The 12,295-nt window shown below is 35.5% G+C and overlaps 1 protein-coding gene across 4 annotated transcripts in view; it reads left to right on the top strand.

Moving 5' to 3' along the window:
* Nucleotides 1-12,295, top strand: part of ASCC3 (activating signal cointegrator 1 complex subunit 3) — a 266,295-nt gene that overhangs the window by 101,888 nt on the left and 152,112 nt on the right. For all 4 annotated transcript variants that reach the window (XM_065056591.1, XM_065056589.1, XM_065056590.1 and 1 more), the window contains exon 12: nt 11,345-11,521. In XM_065056591.1, the coding sequence (XP_064912663.1) occupies nt 11,345-11,521 (177 nt within the window). The remainder of the gene's footprint in view (nt 1-11,344; nt 11,522-12,295) is intronic.

The raw sequence follows: 12,295 nt of genomic DNA, 5'->3' as shown, positions 1-12,295 counted from the left end.
AAATGGGAAAAGGAGAAAAGGATGAATGTGTGGGTTCTTTTACAAAAGAGTGATTCAAAGTTAGGCAATAAATAAGATTGGTCTCAATAGTAAGATGTTCATTTACAAGAAAAATAAAAAGTTTAGGCATGAATAAAAATGGTGGAATTAGGATAAATAGATAATGGTTAGGAGAGGATAGAATGCCATTCTTTTTTTGTCACGCAAAGCAAAAGTACGCCAATACAAATAATCTGTAACAAATGAAACACAATTGTTATTGTTATGGCTCTGTTTGTAGCTTGTTAAATGTTTAAAGCCTTTTAGCTTTTTTCTTGGTAAAGCTACACTGACCTTGTTAAGACTCCGAATCATCTGATTCCAGCTCCTTTAAGAACTGAATAAAATGAATGTCTGCTCTAATCCAGTACAGAAAGTGTAAAGTTTCTGTATAAAGAACAATATAATAATTCCTTAGAAGAAGCTAAACGTGGAAAAACATTTTTTTTATGGAGAGTAGGGCTTTGTAAAGTTTAGACCACCTCAAGGGCACTAAAGCTTAACCTGTTTGATATTCTGTTTTCTTTCTTAAATCGATTACCTTGTTTTCCTTAGGTGTCTTTACTCTAAAGAATCTCAGCTTTTAGCAGTGACCATGACAGTTGTTGTCTTCATGTCAGATTGCAAGACTCGTTTATTTTTTAATGTGATGTTTTGTGAGACTTGTGTCACAGAAAGAGTGATACACTTAGCTCACAAGAGAGAAGCAACAATATATTTTATTGATCTATGACACTGAGTTAACAGCAATCAATGGTAAATGTGACAGTGGATTCACAAGATTCCATGTCAAGGTACACCTGGTTGTTTACTACACAGGGTCAGGGTCAGACAAAACTGTTAGGGAGACCCTCCTGTTGAATCATGAGGTTCAGAGAGGGACCCCCTTGGCGTTCTAAACTCTTTCTCAGAGAGGAGTCTTGGTGCAGATGGATCCACACATAGTCTCAGATTTGGTCAGTGGTTTATGTCTAAAGGATTATATATGTCCAATCAATCCTTTATATCACTTAGCTAGGATTCCAGAGTTTCAGTGTGTATATTCCCGATTCATTTATTGACTATCTCACGCGATCAGGATTCTCTCAACCTCAAGGCGTAACCTCGAGAGGCATCCCTGCTCCAGGGGAGATTCTGGTGTGCAACCTGCTGCTGTTCAGGAGAGCTCAAAGGGCTCTGGCCTGTCCACTATTCATGGAATAAGATGATTGACTCAGCCATATTTGCATACTAACTGCAGTGTTAGTTTATTCCAAATTTGGCTTGAGTCGGACATTGGCCAGCACTGTGGCCAGGTGGGCGCATTGCCATAAATTAACCCTTATCTGTCTCCCTCAAATCTGCTTTGAGCTGGATGCAGCCATCACAACCAGACACATCCATCACAACCACCACTGGTGGTCCTCGCTTGAGCAGAGTTATGGGAAAAGGTCAGGTTGGGGAAGCATGGAAAGCACACCATGACAACTTGTAAGGTAGGCTTCAGCTGTCTGAAATAGATGTCTAGAGCCATTTTATCTGCTCTACATTATTCAGCTTGACATCCTACTTCTGCTTCATTTGGATACAAATCTCCCATAGATACTTTTGTTTCTGTCAAGTCTGTGCAGGTAGCTTCAGGAATGTAAAATCTGAGGCAATTATGTCTTGGGGACTAAATCCTACCCTTAGTGCATTTATTGTAATATAGCAGTAGCTTGCTTCAGCACTCATTTAAAAAATAGCTCTCTAGGGTACTTTAATCTTCTAGGATTTCAAGGTTTGTTTTACCTACCACATCGGAGTTTAATTTATCTGGAATTGAAGCTACTCATTTGTAACCCTTCCTTAAGTGAAACAGTTGGGAAGAAAACCAAAAAACAAATCTTTAAATTAACTATCTCACTACCTTTCTGAAGACCTCACTTATTTTACATTGGTAAGGAAGGCAGTATTTTGAGACCACTGAATCTTTACAAGAAGGTAGTTGAACAGAGGGAACATTTACAGTATAAAAGTGCACTAAAAACCCCCCACAGTTAAACAGAAAACAAAACTGCTTCAAGAAATATTTAGAATTATGCAGTAGAAAACAATTCCAGACAAAAGTATTTTGAATTGCAAGCCTCCCAGAGAGCTTGGGGTCAAAGAAACGAGAGATGTTCTGTACAAGTGTTTTACTTTCTTAATATGGAAACTAATAATAAGAAGGTTAGTTTTAGAAATTACACTGAAATGTTACACTACAGCACATGAGACTGCAAGAACAGATGTATGAAGTTTGCAGTGTACATCTGTAGCTAATTATGAAATTACTGGAACTTTTATTTGGTGACTAAAAAGGATGACATGCATTTTCTGATTTCAGAAGTATTTCACTGGAGTTTAGTGAAAATACTATTACAGCTGTTTTAAGTGTAAAAAAATCATATCTAATCATATTTTAATTATATTTTGCAAAGTAAAAATATTCAGTTACATTTCTTTTGTTCTCTTCCCACCTCATAGTTCAATTTTATACATTTTGAGACAAATCCATAAATGTCCCTGGAGCGGGAACTAGACCCAGGATATTCAGCCCATTCCTGGAGAATGTACTCCTAACTTTGGTGATTCTGTATGAAGCATCTGAAAGTAGTTCTAGAACATATTTTTCATTGATACCTGTAGAAACATCATACTTGTTCAGTATTTGTGCACACAAGAGGTAAGAATAATTGTACAGTTCTTAAAAAAGAAAAAAAAAAATATAGACACCATCAGTGTAAATATCCTTATGTCAATTATATTACTGCAGTAATTCCTGAAATCAGTTACCTGATTTGTATACTGGTTTAAGACATCAGAAATATTGACTATTAATAGTTTCTCCTAATTTGTAGTGGAGAGATTCAGAAAGTGATTAGACAAGTAAATCAAAGAAAAATCCAATGCAGACTAATAGTCACTAGATCAGTCTGGGAGCTGTAGTAACCAGGGGCTATGCTGGCAAATATCTTTGACATTTTCCCCGTTTCTGTACTGTCGCTTTTGTCCGCTTTGGGAGTCTGTATTGAAGCAGAGGGATTTTTGGTCTGACCTGGAACAGTCATTCCCTGTGTCACTTCTAGGACAGGGCTGTGATAAATTCCTTTGAATACTACTTCAACCTTTTCAATAAATTATTAATAGCTACTATAATAATGACATGTACCTATAGTTTCATCTGGATCATACCTCGCTAGCTTGTATATGAGATCATGTCACTATTCCTGTATCGGTCAGGATGTATAATGTAGTGCCTCTTATATTTTGCAGGGCTTGTTATCCTGTCTTACAGAAAAACTGCCTCTCAGGTCAGAGCGTGTGAGGGCTGTTTTGCTTACATGGTGGAAAACACAAAACCAGACAATGTTGTTTGGTTTTTTTTTTTTGCGGGAGGGGAGCATTAAGAACTAGTTTTCAACTATCTACGTGGGCCTACAAGTGTGCCAGAAAAGAATGCTTTGACATCTGTATCCGTCTACTGTACAAATTCAACTACACAAATATTTTCTCAAAACAGGAATATCCTGATACATTAGTAGGCCTGTCCTGTACCTCAAAATACTTGAATTATGGTTATACTTCCCCCAGATGAACAGTGAGTCACACCACTTACTTAAGACTTTAACATGTTCATTTTGACTTATGGCATTTTTTAGAACCAGTCTTTTTAAAACCTGGAAGGGGCATATATATTGGAATTGCTGATGATTTTACTCATAGTAGAATGAACAGCATATTTGTGCATGTTTGCACTTTTCGAATTTTAGAGAATGTTTTTGCAAGTGGTTTAAATTGACTTTGCTAAACATTTTGGTGGGAAAATTGCTTTGAGCTCTGTTATATACTGTAGGTATAACATCAAACAGCTTCTTTGAATCCAATTTGTAGCTTTGATGTTCAAAGTTTTAGTCTAAAGCATAATGCAAATGTAAAACTGAAATGCTTAAACTTTTTAATCAAACTTTCCGCACTTCTGTAATATCTACCAAGCGTATTAGCTTGAAAGAAAAAAAACTGACTACTTTTAAAGGACATTGAATTATTTTGTCATAATTATTGTGAGATTTTGATGACTTCTTTGCTGCTTATAGATATTTTTTCAAGAAAAAGCATACTGAATATTGCACTTGAGTGATATGTGAGTTTTGATACCTTCTGTCAACTATGTGAATGATTAATTAAAGAAAAAACATAGTAAAAGAACTGAAGCTTCCATCTTGGACCCTGAAATATTGAAATTTCAATTGCTTTATGTTTTTCATATTAGATCAACAAAGTTGCTCCCTAAATAATAGGTGGGACAACACAGCAGGGAAAACAATCCAGGAGGTTCCTAGAGAGCATTGATGAGAACTTTCTCCTCCAGGTGATGGAGGAGCCAAGGAGAAGAGGTGCTCTGATGTACCTCACTCTCACCAACAAGGAGGGGCTTATTGCGGATGTGAATATCAAAGGCAGACTTGACTGCAGAGACCATGAGATGGTGGAGGAGTTCTCCTTCCCCTAGTTCTCATGTTTCCTTTCTGAGCTTTCTTTCCTCATTACACCTTGTTAAAGAAAGTTTCCCTCTCAGCCGTCATGTAGTTTTCCTTGCTCTAAATGCATTAGCAATATCTCTAGTTCTTCATTGTCTCCTTTACCTCATTTTTTTTGTCCCTTTGTTTCCCTCTTTTACATCTTTACTAGAAGTCAGAAGCAAACAAGTTCAGAGGTTTCTTACCCAAATCCAAGTGCCTAACTGTGATCAAATTAGGAATTCTTATGTACTTGGAATGGCATTCCTGGTTAAGAAAATCTGAGGAGTTCGAAGAAGAACAAAAAAAAAAATGCAAGGCTGATAGCTAATGACCTAAAAAACTGATTAGATCTATATATCTGGTGTCTAATGGTAGCCCACTGCAGTTCCTATATGTGTCTTTTGAGACTAGAATGACATTGGCATTTCATTCGGTTCTTCATTTCTCATCTTGAGTGACTGCTGTTAGTCTTCCTTCTCTTTAATGTTCCTTCCTTAGGCTAATCACGTTTCTCAGCATCTTCTATTACAAGACAAACCAAACAACCTTACTGAAACCTTCTACAATAATTTTTTTGTTTCCAACTACTGTGTTGTGGGACTCTTCGATTAACTTTCTTATATTCATGATTGTATTTTTAAAACATGTCAACAAAACTTGGTATAGAACTTCTGTGTTACTTTTGGTTGTGGCTTATACAGAGGTATAGCATTTTCCTGCTTTTACTCAGTTCTGTCCTTTTTATACTTTTAAGAATTGCATGTACTTAATTTGCTAACACATCATCTTCAGAGCTTGCATTCAGATGCTTGTTCATTAAGTCCTCAGACAGATCTCTTTAGAGTTGCTGCAGGATTTCCTTGTTGCTATAAGAATGTTTCTTGAGAATGGTGTCTCATTTTGCAGCTGTGACCTGTTTTAGAATGAGCTAAATTAAAAGAAATTTAGTTTGAATGGGACTGTCAACCTAGATTTATCTGTATGGCTGACACATATATCACTTATATTAATTCTGCCAATCACCTGCTCTTCATGTCACCAATTATTTTTTATTTACTGCATATCATGGACAAAATTATTTAATAGAGTTGGGCTTAGAAAGCAATTAGAGGCATCCCTTTTTAATTGCTGTTTTTCAGTTATACATTCTCTTTAAGATCTGTCAGTTTATCAGCTTGTGATACATGTTTTCTTGCTATTCTGCAATGTTATTTTTAAACAGTATGGTATGTAGCCATATGTCTAATGCCTTACATGAGTCTAGATCTATCTTGTTATCTTTTCTGGCAAGCTTGTAGTTGTGTAAGAGTGACTTTTTTAAAACAACATACTTCTTTGAAACAAAACCAAATCTCCCATTTGTTTGGAAAATGTTATCTATCAGATATTTGTAATAATCTTCTGAAGGTTTTCTATTACTTTGCATGGAAGTGATGTCAGGAAATCATTCTGCATGTCATTTTCTATTAATGATATGTGAACATTTTTCCATTTTTGTGATATATCCCTGGAGTTTAAAAGGTAATAGTGACTGTCATAGGTTTTATATTCTTTCACAATATGGTAAAGCAGTTAAACTGATTTGTAGAGGGGCTTCTATTTCTTTTTGTTTCTTAGTTTGGGAACAAAATGGTAAACATAGCATGAAAAGGCATTCTGTCATTCAAGAAAAACTGACACAGCACTGTGCAGGGCATAGAAATCTCTTAATAACTGTATTCAAAATGTCATTTCTTAAGGCAAAGGATTACATACTTAATATTTAGCTGAGGGAAAATAATATGGCTTCTAATAGTGCTTTTTGCATGGTTACATTTTTTCAGTACCTCCAGATTTTTAAATATGTTCTAAATGGAGGACTGGAGATCACAGTATTTTCAGGGTTCATTGGAAGCAGAGTAAAACTCATTTATGAAATTACTTAACTGGATGGTTGCCTAGTAACAAATGCATTCTGTGCAGAGTGTTTGAGTTGTAGATAATGTCCTATGTAGAATCTTCAAAACAGTATTAGTAATTGCATTTTTACTATGTACTTTTGATTTTGCAATTTTACTGTTTTTCCATGTTTGTTCCTAAACCTAGTAAATTACCATCTATGTGGACTGATTCTTAATTCTATGTGGACAACTTCTTAATTCTTTTATTAGACTATAAAGAAGATATCAATAAATAAAGACTGGCCAAACATTTGTACAAACTTCCTTTTCAGTCACTTTGAAACACCTGCAATTCTTTTTTTTAACGTTCTAAGAATTTTCCTTTCTTTTTGTCCTTTTTTTGGATAATGGGAAAAACATGGATTTTTGTGAGAGGCTGAGACTTAGAGCTGTTCTGTGGGCAGGGCAGTATCCAAGTAGTAACTAATGTGAATGCCTGTATGCAGTACTTCATTCTTAGCACTGTTGAGCAGGGAACTTGGAAACCTAAGTTAAGAATTCATCTTCTTGCACGTCTAGATTTAAAAACTAAGAAATGCTTGTGCCTAATTTTCTGTGTATCTTTAGAGTACATCTGAAGGGCGTACAGACTTGACTGTAGAGGGTGCGTTGAAGTGATTCTGGGTCACCTGAATAGCAGAGTAATTTCTAACCAATGGACAACTCTTCAAAGATTTGAATATGTAAACTTGTCTGCTTCACTTAATTCTGTGCTTGAGTTGAACAATGGCTTTCCCACTTGATTATAATTCATTCTGTGAATGTAATATTTTAATACATGGAAATGGGAAGACTGCCAGGATCACAAAGTTCAGGAAGAACTTCAGAAGTCAGATAAAAGACTATCTCTATGCATACTCTGTATGCTCTCAAGTGGCAGCTATAATGTAATGAGATGATATGCAAATCTTAAAACCTATTAGGAAGAAAATGATCCTGCTGTGATCAATTTACAATCCAGAGAGGCACTTCCCATACCTGATCCTTTATGCTTTACAGTGTAAACGCAGATGATGCTTGAGTGTGGAAATTGGTACCAGATAACTATCTTCTGTTTATTTTGTTTTTTATACATGGAATTTCATGGTGTGATAATCATGTTCTGCGAATGTGTATGGTGAACATGCTGTCAATTCTCCACATGCCATCATGAATGCTTCTGAATTAGATACACTAATTAGATATGTCAATTAAGTATAGTTATGGCAACTTTATTTCTTACTTCCAGTGTAACATCAAATCAATAAAATATAGTAAAGCTTTCAAAGAACATGATGTGAAAATACTGTGACAGTTCAGTCTTGTAAGTGCCAAATGGTGCTTATATTTTTACTGAGATAATTAAACACATATGAAGATTAAAATGTTAGAGATTGTATGCCAGTAGTGAAGAAAACACACTTAGCTTCATACCACCAGCCAATGATAGGCAATGTAAACAGAATATTTTGTCATCCAAAATGTCTTTTCAGTAATTTTCACTGTAATTTCAGGAAAGACTATGTATTCATAGTGGCTGGTAGATGAAGGCATAATCTCTGATTGGGACTTCAAGAACCAAATGAGAAGTGATGCAGCACATGGAAACTATTAATGTTTTAATGGACTATATTTAAAAAGGGCATCTGCACATTTTCAAGATTTGCAGATTAACAGTTTGAATCATAGAATCATAGAATACCAGGCTGGAAGGGACCACAAGGATCAAACTTTTCTTGGCAAAACCGTAGCCTAGACAAGATGGCCCCAGCACCCTGTCCAGCTGAATCTTAAAACTGTCCAGTGTTGGGGAATCCACCACTTCCCTGGGGACAATAGTCCAATGGCTGATTGTTCTCATTGTGAAAAATTTCCTTCTTGTGTGCAGTCGGAATCTCCCCAGGAGTAATTTGTACCCATTACCCCTCATCTTTTCCATTTAACTCTTTGTAAAAAAGGGGTTCTCAATTTTCTTTGTGACCACCCTTATATGAATTTGATGCGAACATAAAATAATCGGGAGAATTGTTATTATACATTTTGTCTTTTAGGGTAAATGTATCTCTCTTTCCTTCTTGATTATTTTTATGTGTATTAATTATGGATATTTTGTGGCGTTTAGTGGATAAAAAAGTAGATGGTAAAAAAAAAAGTTTTATTTGTTTGGATGGCTTTGGAAGAAGTTAAATAAATTGATGGAATTGTTTAGAGTCTTAACAGCCTTTATTTAATCATGAAGACTAACAAGATGTTACTATAGAGCTAAAGAAATTGTGTGATTTCTTATAGCACTCTGACTTGATTTTTGTGGCTTGACATAAATAGAAAACTAATTATCCAAATAACTTGTAAATTTTAGATGTATAAATTGAAAAAATTATGTGGGCACTATATACATATGCACTGATATATGCAAAGTATAATGTAGAATGTGCAAAAGTATATTGTGTTTCAAAATGTGCTATACATATTAGTCATTTTAATTACTTGTTTGTGCTAACTCTCTGCTGCAGTTTTCATGTGGCGTTGTAATTCTGAGTTCTCAATCAGCTCCTTAACTCCAGGGCCAACTGCCAGATCAGTGAAGTTAAATGACTTTTTTTAACAAAGGTTTTGAAGGGTACAAGACTCAATAAACCAGAACTGTTCTCTAGGCCTTGTTTATATTTTGAAAGAAAACTCTTAACAAACAGCTTACAGTTAATTGCTAAGTAAATTGATACTTCCATAGTTATTAAGCAGAGCTCTTGTTCATTGTTTAAATACTTGAAATGCTTTTCTACCTTCAGATGTAACTGAGGACATTTTCAAACTATTGCTTTCATGCTCTTAGGTGATTTGAAATAAATTGTTATTGAATTTAGTAAACTCAAAGAACGTTTTCCAGATTGGAGCTCAGTACACTTTCAGATTGTTGTACCTATTATCAGATGATTGTGAACAAAGTATGGGATAAATATATTGGCAAGCAGCTAGTGTTTTTACAGATTCAAATTGGTTTGGTTTTTTTTTTTAAAAAAAAGGCATATAAGCTTTACGTAAATTAAACATTTGTAGTGAGTGCAAGCGCCCAGCCCTCTATGAGTAGGGGCTGGGGCTGCCCTGTGCTGGACACAGCTGGTTTGAGCTGCTTCCAACCCACCTACCACAGGGCACAGCTCAGCCCAGCACCCAAATATGGTGGTGCCTCTGTAAAACCATATTTAAGAAAGGGTTAAACACTGTGCAGCAGTTGAGAGAGAAACAGGAGTGAGGAAAAACGTGTGAGAAACAACCCCGCAGACAGCAAGGTCGGAGCAGAAGGAGGTGGTGCTCCAGGAGACCAAGCCAAAATCAAATCAAACGTCAAACACCTCAAAACTGTGTGATTGAGTTTAACTATAGCCCTTAGTTCATCAAATAATCCAGCTATGAAAAGTTGTGTAAGAAATGATACTATTTCTTTATACTCTCACAGGCAAATGCTGCTTTTGTAACCTGCAGATGGAAGACTTTTGAAAATGAAATCTCTCATGATTTGTCCCAGTTATATCGAAGTTTGCATTTACATATAAGATTTTATAGTATATTGGCTTTTCTTTGCAAAGCTTCTCTTTCTATAAGTGCAGAAGAGTCAATCAACAGGTTTTCTCTATCATTTAGATGGTTTCATCCACAGTTTAAATGTCCAAATTTTTGCCATAGGCCCTGTCCGTTACCAAACAATGTGGTGGTTTAGTATGTCTGTGGACTTGGGCGGGGGGGGGGGCATTCCTTTTGGGATTCAGTTTTGTATTTTGGTGGGCCTGTTGCTTGCCAGGTGTGTGTTTTACATTATGGTGTATTCTCTCTTCCTTGAAAATACTCTCTATATACGTTTTAATAATCTTTTTTGAAAACTTTTAATTCATCTCTTTTAATTACGTGACGCTTCCTTTCACTTTAACTCAAACACCTGGCTGATTCAAAATCTGTATTCTAAGTATTGTTTTTAACAGGACATAGCCCAGTAGAAGTTACCAGCCTTACTCATCATGAGACATTCACACATTGGAGACAAGTTGAGAACCTTGTATATGCCTTCAGTTATAGTGCCCAAAAAGCCTTTTGAGGAAGTTTACTGTGAACTTTGTTTCTCACTAATTATGCTAGTACAAGAGATGTGAGTCAACCTACACGGCTCTCAATATTCCAGAAGAAAATAGGGAAATTCTTGCATACTTTCCTCATTCAGGTCTTTTGACTGGTTTCATTTTTTGAAAATTAACTGGAAATATATATAATATGTAGGCTTTTATATGGAACAGAGTATTTCACTGTAAAGCACTTTTTATTCCTTACCAAATGGGAAGGCATGTAATGCAAACATTTAGGGAAGAAAGAAAAGAAGAAAGGAAGAAAGTCTGTTACAAAGAACTAGAATAGATTGTCTAAGAGAGTTACAGGAAGGCCTAAGCAAAAGCCAAGACTGAGGGATGACATGAATTACATTCTTTCTGTTCAGAATTGTGGTGTTATTTGGACTAAGGAAGAAATGATACCAAATTCTCTGTCTTAGCTTTACCCATAAATTGGACTATCCCTTCTTAACAAAGCCAGTTTTAATGCCACTGTTCCTCCATGTCAGTTAATGACTGCTCACCTTTTGCAAGGCAAAAGTACAATAAAATAGAAAGTCTGAATAAGCAAAACTTGATGGAATTGCGGAGTGCTCTGGTTTCTTCAATACAGGATAATCACTAACTCACATCTATTGTTCACCTTCTGTAGAAAGTATTAACTGCTCCTTTCACATTACTGTTTTATAAGGGATGTTTTAAAACTCTGCTTGATTTCTTGGCTTATAACACTTGGATCATTTACAGGTTTTCTGTTTTTTAATAGGTTGAATCTACACAAAGTATGATTAGGATTTTGGGCCTTTCAGCTACATTGCCCAATTATCTTGATGTTGCTACATTTCTGCACGTCAATCCCTTCATTGGACTATTCTACTTTGATGGCCGTTTCCGACCTGTACCACTTGGGCAAACCTTTATAGGAATTAAGACAACCAATAAGGTAAAGAATCATGAATGCCAAAAGGAGGGTTGCTGTTTGTTCTGATCATGCTTCACTTATGTATGTGTAGAGGGTACTGGGTTATTATGGTTCATTAAGTGTATTTTCTTCTTTATAAAGATATACATAATTGCAAGGTGCTTTAAGAATCGTATTTTCTCAGTTCACAATACTTGTAAGTAGACCTTGTTGTAATTGAATACAATGGTATCTAGCTTTGCATTGCCTCCCCTTGGTACTAAGTTTTGCTTGATGAAGGAGAAATCATCACCCTCAACTGCAGCAGCTGATTATTCTGCCTTTCTCATTTCAGTTTTGAATTTTGCTAGGAACTATGGTGTTGCTTGTTGGGCTGTAAGAATGCATGTGGAAAGCTATAAGAAAAATATTAATTTATATATATATACATATAAAAGTGAACATCAGTAGAGATATATATATTAACATGACTTACGTTAACATTACTTGGATATGTTATCAATTAAAACCTTAGCATGCTAAGTCATTAACTATATGTGTATATTTGATTGAAAACACATTAAGGTAGTTTCTAAATAAGTTTCTTTACTCTTTGTGCTCTTGCTCATTTTGGGAAGCATTAAGGCCATGGTCAGGTATAATGTTCTTACTAAATGTCATAAGTGCGGTGCCACTTGACATGTAATTTATTCTTTAAATACAGGAATTAATACAAACACTTCTCCGTAAGACTTCCTATGAATCTCACTAGCTGATAATTAAAGTTTATATTATATAGCTTAACTTTTAGAAGAT

Source organism: Columba livia, chromosome 3 (genome assembly GCF_036013475.1).
Source record: "Columba livia isolate bColLiv1 breed racing homer chromosome 3, bColLiv1.pat.W.v2, whole genome shotgun sequence".
Lineage (NCBI taxonomy): Eukaryota > Metazoa > Chordata > Aves > Columbiformes > Columbidae > Columba > Columba livia.
The sequence above is the reverse complement of the archived record's forward strand: the minus strand, read 5'-3'. Positions and strand labels throughout refer to the sequence as shown.